Genomic DNA, 17432 nt, shown 5'->3' with positions numbered 1-17432 from the left:
AACACCCCCGTACCCCCCAGCTCCAGCACCACCGGAAACCAACAGCTTCCTTCGAGGCCAGCTCCCTAGGAGGCAGAGCTCCTTGGGAAAGCAGGATGCTGCTCTTAAAAAGTCATCCTTGACCTTGAACTTCTTAAATGTGCTTCTCGATTTTTCCCCTTTTATCACTGTCTGGCTAACATTACACTGTGTCATTTCTGGAGTTCCGGTATTTAATATAAAATACTGAATGAAAACATTTTATCAACAACCTCTGCAACTGGATTCGGGGAGAAGGGACATTCTGCCATACAGGCCACCCTTTGTCTGGGCATCTGTCAAACATCCCCAGTAGCTTGGCAAGTTAAGTGGGCAAGGCAACACTGCTGGATTCTCTGGGCACTGCTGATCCTCCTGGGACCAGAGGGGAAAACGCAGAACAGAATTGGAGTTATGAGCATGGGCTTTGAGTCCAAATCAGGCTAAAATCTCAAGTCTGCCCTGCACACAAGCTGGCTGACCCCATGTGACCACTTCTTAGTCTCGTTTTTTTTTCATCTGGGAAATGGGGTCACTCGCAGTCAGACTGCACGACTGTTCGCACAGAGGCTGGGCAGATGGCATGCACCGTGACCAGTCGCCCTTTATCACGGCTGGGGTGTGCACTCAGAGTGCTGGGGCAGGTTCACGTGGGGGTCAGGCCCTGCCACACAGAAGCCCCCCTCTTCCTGTCAGCCCTCTCTGACTTCCGCACTCCATCCCTCACCCGGCTCATCTTTCTTCCCAGACTGGTCTTCCTCTTCCCACCACTCCTGCTCCTTCTCGTGGACTCCAACGGCCTTCCCAGCAGCGCTGGGAGTCCCCCCGCACCAGGCCATCCTTCTTGTCCACTGTCAGCTCCACCAGCACTCCTGGGATGACACAAGGTGGGGGGAAAGCTGCTCCGTCAGTCAACCACCCCCTCCATTTCTCTCCACCCCACCCCCTAGACCCATCCTTCAAGCCTCCCTTGTTCCTTGAAAACACCTCGCCAGCCCTAAACTCTAGTTTGGTCTACTGACATGTGCGCTCTGTCTGAGGCTTCTACTCAGAGCTGGGTGCTTTTCGGTCTGTGTCTCAAGGCACCCACTTCCTAGACCCTCGATCTCCAGGACTTTGTCCCCAGCTCTCACCGGGTCTCCGAAACCCAGTCCTATCCAAGAGCTCTGCAGAGAACCTGAGCACTGACCCTGACTGGCCCCTATGTACGGCTGCCTGCTGGTCAGTCTGGTGCATGTCCAGCCTCTGAGTCACCACCTTTCCCAGGCTTTCCAGCTCTTTCCCCTCTCAATGCTAATGGGAGAAATTACGGCCAGGATCTAGCTTGAAAAACACAGAAAAGCCCAGAGCGTGCCACTGAAACAGGTACTTTCCCAGGGAACACTGGAAATTAGACCAGGTGTGGTGATCGTCATGAAAACACGCTTTATTGATTAATTATGCAGGATCCTATAGAATACATACTGGCACTGGTTTCAATCACTTGGTAAATGGTCTCTCGAAGCAAAACTGCATGGAACCAAAACTTTCCTGATTCCTTAGGGATTCGTTCTCTGTTTTGTTCTTCTGCACCCACCCTGAGGAATTTCTACAAATTACTCTGAGAGCTTCAAGCTTGCAACAAAAATGCCTCCTGAGAAACAGTGAATTCAGAAAGGGGACTTACGGAGGGTTCACATGGCGATTCTCAGGCAAGCTGAGGCCCGCACTAGCTCTCCCTTCGGAGGGCCAGTTCTGTGTCTCTCTGAGACCGGTGACGGTTCTGTGTGCGGAACAGCATAGCCTCTCAACCTGGAGACCACAGACGTCTGGGGCCAGATCGTCTGTTGGGGGGTGGAGGGAGGGTTGTTCTGGGAATGTGGGTTGTTTAGCAGCATCTTTGGCCTCTACCCACTGATGGCAGCAGCTCCTTTGCCCTCATCATGATGGTCTAAAATCTCTCCAAACATTGCCACATGTCCCTGGTACAGCAAAGTCTCCTGCAGTGGAGAACCACCCCCTACACGCGCACACACACACACACACACACACACACAACCTTCCTGGCACACCTGTCAGTCCAAGGTTAGTGTGGTGCCAACACCCCACGGCGGGGGCAGAGCTCTCCCAGGGCCATTGTCTATACCCTCTAATACCCAAGAGAGCTAAGCTAGGTTTCTCAGAAGGGAAGATGTGGGAAACCCCTGCCCACAGCGATGCGAGCCACAGATTTCAATTCGTGGATATTGGAAGACAGGGCGTCATGGAGGCACGTGTGACCGAGTGAGGTGCAAGGGCTGTGCATGCAACGTGGCTGTCTGCCACACTGGATCTTGCCAGGAGAGTCTCTCTTGTGGAGTGTCACAGACAGAGAACAGGCTGCCTGTGTCTGGAATCTAACTCCCTCCTGGAGGGCTTCAGCAGGGCTGGTGCACACAGATCCTCTGATCCCACGCAACTCATCCATGTCCTGATCCAGTCCCACGGACCATGACGGCAGGGCTCTGGGTCATCTCCACCAGCCACTCTGAAGGACTAGAGGGATTCAGTGCCACGGGCAGCATTGTCAAGTACAAACCTCAAATCTCATCCGTCACCTTTCAAGCAAGTATTTATTGAGCCTAGCAGGCAGGTCCTTGCTACTTCAAGTCTTTGTTCAGCCTGGCAAGGTGGGGATCTCATGGGAGGTAGTTAGAGATGTTACCCCTGAACTTCGGAATCTGAGTCTGCCCTGTAACAAGTCCCCAGTTGACGCCTATGGACATTCCAGGTGATAAGGAAAGGGAAAGACGCCTCTTCCTTCGTGAGATCATGTGATTCTTGGGAAGACAGGATTAATAGATACAAACGGAGCACAGTCCAAGTCTACATGAAGCATGTTTTTGCAGAAAACTTGGACACAGAAGGTCCACATCCTGCCTCCACCACTTACTTCTACAGAGCCTCAATTTCCTCATCTGTAAAATGGGGTAACACTCGCCTACTTGGCCTTTCGGCCTTGTCCTGAAGATCAAGGAAAAAGATAGGCAAGCACTGCACTGATCCACGGGGAGCAGCCCCTACTCTGGAATGCCTGAGTGTTGCAGATGTGGGTTTTTTCAGATTTTAGAAAACTTCCCATGTAGAAATTCACACATATATTTATATATGACATTTTGGAGGTGGGACACAAATCTAAACACAAAATTCATTTATGTTTCATATACACCTTATGCATAGCCTGAAGGTCAATGTCATTAGTGTACCTGCATTTTGGCTGCAACCAGCCACACTAGGTCAGCTGTAGAGTTTTCCACAGATGGTGTTTTGTCAGTGCTCAGCTTTCAGCTTCTACATCATTTCGGATTTCAGACTGGGATACTTAACCGGTATACAGTACCACTCAGTGCGGGGTACTCTGAGTTCCAGAGAACTTCAGAGATGAGCGGGCTGGGATCACTGGAACCGTCTGGGAATAGCCAGCAGAGGGGGCGGAGGGGCTGCAAGTCTGCGCCATACACAAACCAGGCACTGGAGTGGACGGGAAAATGTGCATTTTGACCACTGCCTCGGTGCAGCCGCTAGCCAGGGCCACGGAGCTCCCACGGACAAACGTTCACCCCCGGATTCCTGATGGCCAGGGAAGGTCAGCGCAGCGGGTCTCAGAAACACACGTGATGTTCCCTGGGCGCTTTACCAGAGAAGCAAAGCCAGCAGATCTGGTCTCTGTGGCGGGACTCCTAAGAAGCTCAAGGGCTCCAGGAGTTTTAACCCTGGCAGGGGGTTCCGTCGTTTTGCAGAGCTGGCCTGAGAGGGTGGGCGTGGAGGGGTAGAGGACATCAGCAGGTTCGTTCCCAGGAGCAAGTACGTTTCCTGGATGATGTGCACAAGGATTTGCTGTGCACTGGATGGATGCTTTCCTACTTCTCTCCCCTACCTACCCCCCACCTAATCCCAGTTACCTCTGTCAGGCAGGGCTCTTGTCCCCACCTCACAGATAAGGACGCTGGGAACTTCTGGATTGGAACCCGCTTGGTCTGCTTCCCAAAGCCCATGACTTTAACCTCAAGCTGCAGCGCCAGCAGAGCCTGAGAATCTCTGGTCTTGCTCGCGCCGCTGAAACAATGTGGCTGCGCTGTTGTTGTGAAACCTGGCGCTCTCCGGCTCGCTGACGTTGCCCATGCTTGTCCTGAGCTTCTCCAGAGAAATCTGTCTTCTGGCAGGAAAAGATAAAAACGGCTGATATAAATGAGTCACCGCGCTTGCTATAATTAACAGTGATGCAAGAGCCAGAAGCAAGATGCCAGGGGCCTCCAGACCTGGCTTGTGAGGCTGCTCAAACTTTGAGCTGCACTACGGTGCGGAAGATAGCGGGCGTGTCCAAACTTCCGTCTGCTCGGGACACATTTTAACTGAAGACATGAAACCCAGAATGCGTGCAAGCCCCCAGATACTGGAGACGAGAAGGCAGCACCAAATTAATCTCCTTATTTACAAGTGAAAAACCATACACCAGAAAGGGAGCTTACAGTATACAGATAATACAGATCTTAGCTTTCAAACCCAGCTTCCCTGAAAAGTCTAAGCAGTCTTCCACCTGCCAAGCTGACTTATAAGTACAAGTACTTATAGTACAGTTGTCAGTTCAGTTGTGCTAGGTGTTCAGCCTTTGCCCTCCTGATCCCAAAGATGCATCTGTGAATTTTTCAAAATCACCAGCTATCATTAGCAGCTCTCTATGCTTTTCTGTTGAGCTGGAATAAGAAGCATTGTAAAAATAACCTGATTCCCATCAACCCTGGGGCCGGGCGTTCGGCCCAGCAGTCAGGTCAGCAATTAAGACAACAGCATCCAGGGGTGGGCGTTGGGCGCCGCGCTGACACTGCCTGGGACACCTGCATCCCACATCGCCGTGCCTGGGCTTGAGTCCTAGCTCCACTCCTGATTCCAGCTGCCTGCTAACGCGTATCCTGGGAGGCAGCAAATGACTGTTCAAGTGTTTGGGTCCCTGCCACCCATAGGAGAGATCCCGACTGATCCCCAGGCTCCTGGCTTTGGCCTAGCTGTTGCAGGCTTTTGCAGAGTGAACCAGTAGATGGGAGAAGGGAACTCCTATTTTTCTCTACTTCTATCTGTTTGCCTCTTATATAAACAAATAATTTTTAAAAAATAATAAACCCCTAAACACAATCCCACTGCACCACAAGCATAGTCACCATGATCCAAGGTGAAGGCAGAACTTCGAGCTGCCTCTAGAACAGGTAATTCTCTCTTGAGGTTCAACAGAGAGAAATAAATTGTGGCCGTGACCTGGATAGGCTCACTCATGGCCACCAGTGTGGCTGGGTCTTCTTACCTGTCTCAGGCTCAACCAGCCTCGCGATTTGAACACAACACAGCTGCGCAGAATCACGCCACTTTCCTTTTGAACAGACTTTAATTGAGAGCAAAGTGAAAATGCAGGTTACATTTTTAGTATTATCATCAATATATTGTAAGATCAACACCCAAACAGTGATGCATCTAGGAATTATACATTTCCTAATTTTAGTTGTCAAAGAGCAAATCATTATCAGATATACACATTTACACAATAATTTCAAGCAACAGTAAATAATAAACTCCCTCCCTTAAACACACACACACACACACACACACCACCTTAAAACAACAGATTTCCTCACACTCATCAGTCTCCTCTTTTTTCACATATTCTTATAGATCCAAGGTGATTTAAGTTACTTAACAGTCTTATCAGCAGAGACTCTGAACTTGAATTTTTACAACTTGAAACCACATAATCAGCGTGCTTGGCACACCTGAAGGACATTCTGGATAATGCAAATGAACTCTACTTCCTGTGTGTGAGCAGACAGGTTAACATCTCCAACGATGCATCTGATTACAACTCAAGAATTAAGTCAAAAACACAAAACCAAAATCTCACACCTTCAAACATAGGTTTCGTAAGAGCACTGTGCTAATGTTAACAATGAAGTCACTGAACGGGAAAATCCTTCTAGATTTCTGTACAGAGGTACTGGTTAGTTCTGAGTCTCTTTTCAACTGTTTGGAACAAGAGAGTTTTCAAAGTTGCCTGGTAGAACTACATCCTGCCTTCCAGGTTAGCCGCCCGCCTGACCTCCAGAATGTTGGGCTGAGACTCACCCCTGATGCCTCGCTCTCTGATTTATTTCTTGCTGTTGCTGTTAGTAAATGGAAACCATGACAAAGTTTACATTAGCAGACACAGACACATGCCCGGGCCTATAAATATTCCACGATGGAAAATGGTACAATAACTCCATTCCTAGGGAACACCGGAGTAAAAGGGGAAGGGGAGCGTGGGGGTGACGTGATCAACAGTGGCTCTTCTTATAGTGGAAAATCCAGACCACATGGCGACGGACTTTTAACTACCAGACACTGTTAGCTGCCTCTCCAGGGCCTGTGAGTCAACTAAAAGTTGGCAGAGCAGAGACCAGCTCCTCCGGCAAACCTGGTAGGATCCAGTCGTGCAGGTATCTCGTCTTGGAAGCTGGACGAAGGAGACCGACTGCCACTTCCTTCACGGAGCGGTGAGGCGAGGAGGAGTCTGGACGCAGTCCGCACGGTGTGTCCTGCCTGGGCGCCACCTGTGCCCGGGCTGGGGCCCTCAGAGCGCCAGCTGCAGCTTGGTCATGTTCCTCTGGTGCATGTTGTGATGGCGGACTAATTCATCTGAGCGGGCAAACTTTTTCTGACAGCTGGGCCACCGGCAGCTGAAGGGCTTTTCACCTGTTGACACAATTGCCAGTCAGACACCTGCAGCACACAGACGGGGTGCAAGTTCAACTACCAAAGGCCCAAGTTCAATCATCACAAGCCACCCACACCCGACTCCCTGGAATTCTTTCTCTCCACTAACCAACTGGGCTCCTTCCACAGGCAGCCTGTACTGGCACCACCTCCGGGGGCCTTAAGGATGGAAGTATGGTAAAAATTCTATGGTAGGCTTAGGTCAGAAAACCTGGGAAATGGGAGAGGAGGACAGTCCTTTTCAACGAAATGCCTGGGCAAGTCATATTTAATTATGGAGGAGAGGGATTTCTCTTTCTGTTACTAGGATAGTTTGTGAACTGGGTAATTCTCTTGCTTTAAGTAGGGGATTGAGCTTAACTAGGCGACCGTGACCTTGGGATTGCCCCTCGATGACGGACAACACTGAGCGCTGTCCAGCAGTGGAGCTCTGCCTGTGGCTTTATCGTCTCTGGCTGTACTGATATTCTGGATGGGTGGGTATTTCTAAATAATATCACTGAGAGGAGTTTGCATGTTATTTGTGACTTTTACCTTAAAGCGCTACTTAGAGCATACTCCCTATGATATGGAAGATTGGAGCTGAGGTTCTGAGATGGCTAAACAAGTTTGCCAAAAGATGGAGGCTTCTCCATCAAAGGGGCTTCCACAAGGCCCTCCCAAGGCTCATTCTCATTAGTGGCAATAAGTAGCATTTACTCGGTGTTTAATATATGCCGAGCCTCACACATACACACACACACACCATCATCATCCTCATCCTCCTCGTCCTCATCTTCATCTCCTGCCCTGCTTAGAACATCCCTGCAAGGGAAGCTTTAGTATCCCACGTTACAGATGAGGCTAGAGTGCAATGAGGGCAGACCCAGGCTACACTAGAATCCAGGTTTCTCTCGCTGAAAGTTGCTGCTTCCTGTGTCACATCTCCCAGACCTCCCCATAACAAAAACAGCGGCAGCCTTGAAGAACAATGCTGCGGAGCCCACCCCCATGCTACCCGGAGCATCTTTCAGGACACTGCCCGCGCCTCTTGGCTCTCCCTGGGAACCACTAGCTGGGACAAGCACTGAGAAATGTCTCAGGAGAGGCAGCGTCCCAGGGTCAGACTGGGGGCTGAGCAATAGTGTCAACAGTCTGCCAGTGACACAGGCCACTTCACCCGAACCCACAGCAAGTGGGAAGGGGTGGAAGGCAGGACAACTCATCCCCACCAAAAGGGGAGCTCAGGAGGGAATCAAACAAATTAACATCAAAGCACCCAGGGCCCAGGTGCCCCAACTCTGTCTGTATGGATGGCCTGTGTGAGCCGAAAAGCTGGGACTTTCAGTGTCTTAATTTTCTTCACCTCTTACTCACTGCTCCTTGCTCTTTCTCATCTGTCTCCTGTCTCCCACCCCCACCTCCAGCCAGGTGTCGAAGACAAGCTCTTCATGGCCAAACTGCAACCCTCTCTTGTTGGTCTCTCCACTCTCCTTGGGTTGCCAGTGGCATTCAACGTGGCTGATTTGGCTCTGGTCTTGATCCTCCACCCTCCCTGGGACGCTGAAAGAACTCTCTTTCTTTGCTCTCTCCCAGCAAAGAAGGCAGTGGGATAAGGTGGGCTGGGAGTTGACAGATGGGGTTTCCTACTGACCAGCTTTGTGACTTTGAACAAGCTGTTGAATGCCTGTCTTCTCATCTGCAAAGAGGAGATAAAACATGCCCACTCTTCTTACGATGAGATAACCTAAGCATTGGTCCTCTCTCCAAAGGCAGGAGACACGCCACAAAGGCGGGGCTTTCTCTTATGAATCACACCCTTTTGGAGAAGCAAAATTCTTCAGCAGTCAGTGACTTCAGCAACATTCTGCTCCCTGCTGTATACTAGCTCCAAGGAAACAATACCCCGGTGTGGCTTAGTTGTCTAGCAGAAATCTTGACTGCTCCTGGGGCATTCACGTGATCTCAAGGACTTTGCTCTCAAAATAGTGTCACGCAATGTGGGAGCTCTCAGGAGCATAAGTGTTTGGCTTGCTAGCATTTCTGCTGTTTTTTCTATAACTCTGCTTATCAGAATCAAACAGAGGAGAAAAATAGGATACAACAAGTGGGGGACAGTAAGGGCCTAGCTTATCTCTTCCTTTTCATTCTCGACACCCTGGGCATTGTTTTCACACCACTCTCCTGCTCTGTAATACCTCCTCCCCTTCTTTAAAAAATGCTATTATTTATCATTTAAAGATAGCTACGCACTGTCCTTTCTCTCAACTGGATCTACATCTTAGAACATTTATGCTGGTCCTTTCCAATCTCTCTCTTCACAAACAACTTCACCCAACAGTAGTTTTAAGAAAATAATGAAAAAATAAATGTGAAGAAAAGTTTACGCACTTGTTTTACCTGTATGAGTCCTGGTGTGGGTCTTCAGGTGGTCAGAGCGGGAGAACTTTCGCTGACAAGTTTTACACTGGAATGGTTTCACACCTAAACGGACAGAGAAGGTCTAGCCTCGGCCCTAACAATGCGGGGCACGGGATGGCCCCTAAGGCTGGCTTCCAGCAGCTGGAGGGGCCCGGCATGTCCAGCCACACTTACAATGTCCGTCTTGCCCTCAGATTTCCCCCAAAGCCCCAGGCCCAGCAGGAACCACCTGATTCACCCTCAAGGACCTCCTTCTGTCTTGGAAATGACCATTCCTTATCCACAAACATCCAGCTTCACACCAGCTGGCAGGCCTCAGCTGTGTCGGAGACTGAAAAAGTGAATCACAGGCTGCTAACTGGATTGTGCGCCCCACCGCTGCGTCCTTGACTGATGCCCGGTGCATCATCAGCCCAGTGCTAGCAGGAGCTCCGTGTGCTGTGGTCAGTGGGGGGAGCGCTGTGGGATGCTTCCTTTCCCTTCCTTTCTCTTTTAAGAGAAGGAAAATCCCCGGAGATGAGACAGAAAGCTATAGGAGAAACCACACACTCCGCTGACCCGCTCCTCCTCCACGGTCAACAGCAGAGAGAATCGCAGTCAACCCTCACCCCAGGGAACCTGACTGCCAGCGACGAGAAGCGAGCCCACAAACCTGTGTGTCTCCTTTGATGTCTTTTGAGCTGGTCTGAACGAGAAAACCTTCGCTCACAGTCCTTGAAGTCACACTGGTATGGCTTCTCACCTTGGGGAAGACACACACTCTATTGGAAAATGATCCTGCAGACGGGAATCTCATAAAGGCAACCTCTCCTTCTCGGCCTGAAGGATGCCCAAACACCCAAGGCACTTCGGCGGGGCCTGTGAGAGTAGTGGCACCGACTGTGCCTGCACCTGCGCTCAAGGGCAGTGGAAGCAGAGTGGGAGGCCACACGGAAGAGGATGGCACCAGACCAGCTCAGCCATCTGAAATGCTGGGAGGCAGGCAGCTTGCTCACTGAAATGGGCCAATGATCTGACAACATCGAGGGACTTAGGAACAGAATAACCCTCACCATCCCTGCCAAAGGCTCAGCCTGGCGCCCAGCACAGAGGCAGTACTCAAAGAATATTGGCAGAGAACATTTGGACAACTAAAAGCTAAGGAAGTTTTAATGCCCAGGCTGAGGCTGAGGCACAATTCGGGGATGGACGTGCCTTGAGGCCGGCCCCATGAAACAAGTGTTCTAGGTCTGCGGCCCAAAGATGTGGTGTTCTCTGCTCCTAACTTCTCATCCTTGAGGCAAGCATAAATGACTTCACAGTCATGAGATACCCAAGTTAATCCAGCAGCCAAAGCACTGAGAGAGGTTTTGGTATGCCTTTATCCGGGAGAAGTCGGTAGTGGCGCTGCACAACCTCCAGTCTCCAAGGGGAGGAGCCCCACCCCCATCCTCATCAGAGAATGTCAGCCAGGGCCTGGGAAGAGAGCCCCAAGAGTACGTGCAGAAACCACAGGCCTCCCTCCGCCGGGGCATCAGTCTGAGCCACCAGCACTGTGGGATGGAGAGCCAGCCAGTTCGGATCGCTTGGTCCTTGCCTTTGCAGGGTGTCCCCCAGTTCCTCTGCCTCTGCCCTGCCCTGCCCTAGCTGTACCCCTGGACAGCAGACCCCACCATTCCCACAGTGGCCCTTGCCCTTGGCTCAGGTGAAACGCCCTTCACCCTGATCTCCACATTGCCAGCCCTCAAAGTCAACCGTAGGCCCTTCACAAATGCCGCTCCAGGTGCGAGGCCAGTCAGGAACTCGATGTTCACATTTAAACCCATTCTTCCCTCCTGACAGAATGCATCCCAGAGCATCTATGTGGCCCACTGTGTCCAAGTCTGTGTCTTCCCCAGGCTGGAAAACCCAGAAGGCAGGAGCCTTGCCTTCACTTTGTATTTTCATTGAGTCCAGCACCCTATGCTTTAGCTCTGCAGGGGACCTTCAGAAATTTCATGGAAAATGGAGACTATATATTTTTTTAATTTTTAAAAAAATTTTTTGACAGGCAGAGTTAGACAGTGAGAGAGAGAGAGAGACAGAGAGAAATGTCTTCCTTTCTTTGGTTCACCCCCCAAGTGGCTGCTACGGTTGGCATGCTGCGGCTGGCGAGCTGCGCCGATCCGTAGCCAGGAGCCAGGTGCTTCCTCCTGGTCTCCCATGCGGGTGCAGGGCCCAAGCACTTGGGCCATCCTCCACTGCCCTCCCGGGCCACAGCAGGGAGCTGGACTGGAAGAGGGACTAGAACCTGGGGTGCCAGCACCGCAGGTGGAGGTTTAGCCTAGTGAGCCACAGCGCCAGCCCAGACTATCTTTAAGTCCATTTTCCATGAAGTTTTTGCAGTACCCCACCTGACTCGGAGAAGACAGCCCGCTTCCCTCAGTCTGATTGCTTTCCCCTGCCTTGCCTCCATCCAACCGTGCCAGCCTCTGATGGTGAACCTGGGCCCTCCCTCCTCTGGGAAATTTTTTTGAACGGCCCCAGTTCCAATCAATATCCTCTGGGCTTCTCAGCAGTTCCAGCCTCTGATTCAGCACCCAAACACATACTTTCCTAGACCCTTTCCATCCAGCTACATCTCAGCTCCTAAGCAGACTGGAAAAACTCTGAGCAGGGGAATTACGAGTTGGAGGTAAAAGGCAGGAGGTTTGATAACTTCTTCCACTCCATTCTATACTTCTCTTGTTTCACATGTGAGGATTAAATGAAGTAATACATGGAGGGACCCTGGCTCATAAAAAGTGCTAATTATACTGGTCTGTGTGGCTATAATAAATACATAGGAGAATGCCATACTCTTTGAATAAAGAGGCTGTAGGATTGTTAAATATCAATCTCTCTTCTTCAAGGAAGAGTTTATTAAAGGCTTCAGCAAGTCTGTTCGCTGCTATTATGCCATGTGAGTCATCCATTCTCTACGGAGTTGTGAATTCCTCTTTCACATTAAAAGTTTCCACAACCACACTGCCTTCCATATATTGCCCTGGCATCCCCCTGGTCCTAATTTTCACCCTCAATGGCTGTGGTCTACTGAGTGCAGACTTAGGATGATGCTAGAACTGCATCCTCCAGAAACGATGAATTAGCAAAGTCCAACGAGTCAAAGAGATGGGAACACAGCTCATTCTCTTCTCCTGCTTCCTAGCACCAAGGTTGGCAGTAGTAATCACACTGCAATAGTGATTGTAACGACGCTGGCCTTGGGTGGTAAAGAACAGCACCGGCTCCCCTGTAGGAAGGCCTGGCTTCACTCTGCCCCTGCAGGGCATCCCCAACCACACGCCCACTGGTGCCCAAGAGGCCGAGAGCTAACAGCTGTCACATGGTGTTCACATTTGAGGCGGCCAACATCAAGCAAGGCAGCTCTCTATTTCTCAGAGAAATCCAGTTTTCCTTGACCTATCACCAAAAAAAAAAAAATCATCATTTTGTTTTTCTTTAAGACTGATTAATGAAAATGAAGCTACAATCCGTCGTCCCTTTCCTGGCCAGCTGGTTATTAGTAACCAAAGCAACCAAGTTCTTCTTTGCCCCATCTCTTCCAAAGTGTGATGATATGATGATGACCTTACCCATCAATCTCTCAACACCCTCTGACTGCCATACTCCCAGACTGGTCCCTCTCTCTTCAGGGATGCTACCAGTATTCAAATAGGAACACAATTATGTATTCAGACCCGTTGACCCAGTGCTATTCTAGGTGCTTGATATCTACAAGTCCTTTAAAGCTACTTAACTTAATCCAGATATAACCATGGTATACAGCAGACATCCTCTGAATTTTACACATGAAACAAAGTTCAGAAGGAGGCCAAGTAACATGCTCAAGTTCTCACTACTTGGTGGTAAAGCCAGAAGTCAAACACAGGTCTCTGATTCTGTGGATTTCTCCTTCCACTGCTCTGTGCTATCTAGAGCCTGAAGAGAATACACTTGCTCATTGTAAACAATGGACAATCAGGACACAAAATGGGCCTATGGCCTTTTCCCATCACCTTGGCTAAACCTTTTGAACAGTGGTGACTTTCCATCCCAGAAGTCACATGTGTCCTCAGCGGCGTAGGTACCCAGAGCAGGAGTTAGGGAACCCTACCTATGGCTGGGTGGCAGACACTTACCAGTGTGCTTCCGGCTGTGCATCTGTAAGTGAGAAAGCTTAAAATATCTCTTATTGCAGCCCGGGTAAGCACACATGAAGGGGCGTTTCTCACTGGTCTCAGACGTCGACCGGACGAGAGTTGGAGCTACTCCAGGCACACGCCGCACATCCTGCAAGCAGAGTATAAGAGGAATGGAGGCCTTGAGCCACACGTGGACATCCATGTCCATCTGGTTGGTTATCACTAATCCAAGCAGTCAGTCCCAAGGGAAAGTGAGCACCAAAATATATTCTAAGAAGAAATGGCAGGTACGAGACCTAAAACCACTCCTCTCCACACCTCAGATGACCATGGCAGACATCACTAATGGATAACAGCTCAGGACATTTTAACACTGTCAAGGTGATCAGCCAAAATTGGTACTTGGAATGAGGACTACTTGGGATTGCTGACCCACAGCCTCTGGAAAAGGAAGAGCTCCTAATCTATCCTGTCTCAGCTTCTCTACTTGAGTCAGTGCGGCCTAGATACCCAAGGTTGTAAGTCTATCCATTCCCTCCCACTTGGAGACATGACCAACCACATGACCTTGAACCCAATCTGCAATGAGTAGGGAAGTTCTCTCTAGAGAAAAACAGGCTAACTGAATGAGCATCAAAGTGACCCTCATGCACAAGCAAATGAGAAGAAGGAGGCCCTGGAGTTAGGGTTCTCTCTGTGAAGGGGGAATGAACCCACTGGGAGCCCTTGGTGTAGCCTGTGCAGCCTTTAGCAGTGACCACAGAAAACAACTGCCTTCTGTGCACCTGCCATCTGTTGATGGCCTTTATCTGGCAGAAGTGCAGTGTGTGTATTGTCATTACTCCACGTAACGGAACTAGAGGAAACCAGAGCAGCAGGCTCCATTCTTGCTCTTGGGAGCAGGAAGTCACAGATGGGGACAGGGCAAGGGCTCCCCACGCAGGGACAGAAGTGCAAGTCAAGGGCGAAAGGCCCAGGGGCTGATGCCAGAGTAGATCCGTGATGGAGTTCTGCTTTGGCACCACTGCTGGGCTTAAGGGACTCCCTGCCCTGGGGCCCACGCTTTTGTTCTAAGTCCTGTCTCCCTTTGCTCCGCACCAACAAGTCAGTGTCTTTACTGAAGGAAAAAGTGCACTTGTGACAGACAGTATTGATGTCAGCCAGCCAGTGTCTTGGGCATGAAACTGAACGGTGAGCCCGCTGTCTGAGTGGCGTATTCTCGAAGAAAACGAGTCTGCAGTGCAACAACCCCTGTCGGTCTGCAGTTTATTCTAGACGCCAACAGTGGGTCTGACAAACTGGCCCGGTGGGCAGCCAGGCACAGGGGCGCGTTTTTCATTTCCTTCCATTCAAAAGGGGGCAGCAGTGCACATGGAAAGGGACACAACATCGAGCCCTGGATGTCAGCCCATGTCCTGAGGCAGGATTCCGATGGTATTTACCAGGGGAGGGATGGGATGAGGCTCTCTGAACCTGCAGCCAGTTTCCGTATTGCTCTAACCCTGGCCTTTATTTCTCACCATCAGAAGGCCCAGGCAAGGGTACACACGGTTTTGTCCTCGCCACACCTCTGGACAGGTTCATGAGAACTTCTCAGAGCTCCCTGCCCCACGTGTCACGTGTGGATCTGGCCCCCACAGGGCTTCCTTTAGGATACAGACTACTGCAGTCAAACCTCCCAGCATTCCTCACACTGCAGCCCTGGATTCACACTTCTAGGTCCCAGAGGCAAACCCTGAGGTCCTGACCGCCCCTGAGGGGCTCTGCAGGGCTATCCTCTGACACTTCCGCCTCCCTACTTCTCTCTCTTCCCCTGCCTTGGAGACAGCTCCCTCCCCCAAACTCGTCAAGCCTCTGTCTTCCCAAGGAGCAGAATAATACAGCACTTAAAACAGGGGCTCAGAAGTCCCAGCCTTGCAATTTTGCACAAGGCACAGGTCTTCCATGGGCTTCAGCTTCCCTGTCCATGAAAGCGACATGACAGTACCCACCACGGAAGGGCATACTGAGGATTAACTGCAGGAAGAAAGGCCGTGTGTGGCCATACAGGGAACCCTAACTGCATGTTGCTGGTGGAAAGCAGTCAGTCTGAAAAGGCTGCATACAGTGTGAGTACAACCACAGGGCATTCTGGGAAAGGATCACTGATTTGGGGGTGGAGAAGGCAGGAGATGACAGGTGAAGTTTAAGGCATCTTTAGTGTAATGAAGCAATTCTATGTGACACTACACTCTACAGGCTGAGTATCTCTGATCCAAAAATCCAAACTGAACTTTATGAGTGCCACCATGATGCTACAGGTGGAAAAAAAAAATGCTGCTCTGGACTTCATGTGTGAAAACTCTGGAATGCACAAAATCATTAAAAATGATTTTTAATTAAAATTCCACTCGGGCTATGTGCATATCAGATGTAAACGAAACCTAAGAGAATTTCATGTTTAGACTTAGGTCCCATTTCTAAAATATCTCATTATGTATATGTAAATACTATTCCAAAATCTATGTGGAAAAAAAAAACCCTATCTGAAATACTTCTGATCCCAGTCATTTCAGATAAAGGCTACTCAACCTGCAACATACACAGGGCATTGTGCATTTATCAAAACCCACAGAACCCACAGATGAACCCTAATGTAGTCTGTGGGCTTTTGTTAACAATACTCTATCTCTACCATCCCATCAGGATGCACCACACCAACACAGATATTCATAATAAAGGGAACCACGGAGGGGGCAGGAAGGAGGTAGGATACGGAAATAATCTGTGCAACTTTTTTTTTTTTTTTTGACAGGCAGAGTGGACAGTGAGAGAGAGAGACAGAGAGAAAGGTCTTCCTTTGCCGTTGGTTCACCCTCCAATGGCCGCCGCGGCCGGCGCGCTGCGGCCGGCGCACCGCACTGATCCCATGGCAGGAGCCAGGAGCCAGGTGCTTTTCCTGGTCTCCCATGGGGTGCAGGGCCCAAGCACCTGGGCCATCCTCCACTGCACTCCCTGGCCACAGCAGAGAGCTGGCCTGGAAGAGGGGCAACCGGGACAGAATCCGGCGCCCCGACCGGGACTAGAACCCGGTGTGCCGGCGCCGCTAGGCGGAGGATTAGCCTATTGAGCCGCGGCGCCGGCCCTGTGCAACTTTTTTGTGAATCTAAAATATACAGTCTGTTTTCTACAAAAGTCCCCATCTGAAACTTAGCATACTGCCTGACATGTAGGGAATGCCCAGCCATGTATGTGGTTCTGCCATTCAGACAGACTACGCCCCTGGGCATCTGAAATACAGACCAGCAGTCAGAGGCCCCGGTCATAAATTCAAGTCCAATTAGTCCAAATACATGAACTGTGCAGCCACCCTGGAGAAGGGGCATGAAGCAATAGAGGGGCAAGGAAAGGACGGCACTGTGCAGGACAGCAGCTCTGGCAGAGAGCAGGAAGTGTTTTATCTGACCAGCCCAGGGTAAGAGGATGGGCCACTGATGGCAAAGGAGCCTCTGGTTAAGAACAGCCTTGCCAGGACCAAATGGGCCATCAGCAAGGAATCCAAGGGCAGGTGAGCAGGGAAAGGGCAGAGACGCACGCACACTCACCTGGATGCCTCTGAAGACGCCATGGGTGTGTATTCTGTATTGGGCACCGCAGAGGATGGGGGTGGCGTGGTTGTCACTCTCATACCCTGTGCCATGGCTGCAAACACAAAGAAAGGATACCAAGGCTCAGGAGGTTCACAGCTGCTGTTTGGAACTGCTTACCTGCAGTCAGGAGCAAATGACTTTCTTAAGGCTCACTGGGAGAAAGTTTTGGCTTTTTTTTCCCTCTCCCAGGGGGTTGCTATGGAAGCAGGCTGCTCAACCCTCGCATCACCACCACCACGAAGACCTCCCTCAACCTCAGCTCAGGTTCTCGCAGGAGCACCTCCCCAGTCTATGCCTGGCTCAGACAGGCCAGCAAAAGCCATGATGGCACACTTTTATCCCCAGGAAGTTGTTTGCCATCTCCATGGCCGGGCTGACGGCTGTGAGTATCTCAGGAATGAGCAGAATGCCTCAAGTTTCCCATTAAGTGCTCGGCAGTTTTGTCAGCACCTCATGACTCAGTCTTTTGCCAGATAGCACCAAGAAA

The 17432-nt window shown here is 50.5% G+C and overlaps 1 protein-coding gene across 7 annotated transcripts in view; it reads right to left on the bottom strand.

The window, feature by feature from the left end:
- Positions 1-5396: 5396 nt before the first annotated feature.
- Positions 5397-17432, bottom strand: part of WT1 (WT1 transcription factor) — a 47941-nt gene continuing 35905 nt past the window's right edge. For 4 of the 7 annotated variants that reach the window (XM_070071860.2, XM_070071866.2, XM_051825683.3 and 1 more), the window contains 5 exons: positions 16901-16997; positions 13314-13464; positions 9827-9916; positions 9145-9237; positions 5397-6753 (listed from right to left, as the gene is read on the bottom strand). In XM_070071860.2, the coding sequence (XP_069927961.1) occupies positions 6632-6753; positions 9145-9237; positions 9827-9916; positions 13314-13464; positions 16901-16997 (553 nt within the window). In that variant the 3' untranslated portion in view covers positions 5397-6631. The remainder of the gene's footprint in view (positions 6754-9144; positions 9238-9826; positions 9917-13313; positions 13465-16900; positions 16998-17432) is intronic. The other 3 variants (XM_070071870.2, XM_070071864.2, XM_051825688.3) reach the window with 1 other exon arrangement.

This window comes from Oryctolagus cuniculus, chromosome 1, assembly GCF_051225735.1.
Source record: "Oryctolagus cuniculus isolate XC-2025 breed Fujian yellow rabbit chromosome 1, ASM5122573v1, whole genome shotgun sequence".
Lineage (NCBI taxonomy): Eukaryota > Metazoa > Chordata > Mammalia > Lagomorpha > Leporidae > Oryctolagus > Oryctolagus cuniculus.
This window is presented reverse-complemented; position numbering and strand designations above follow the sequence as displayed.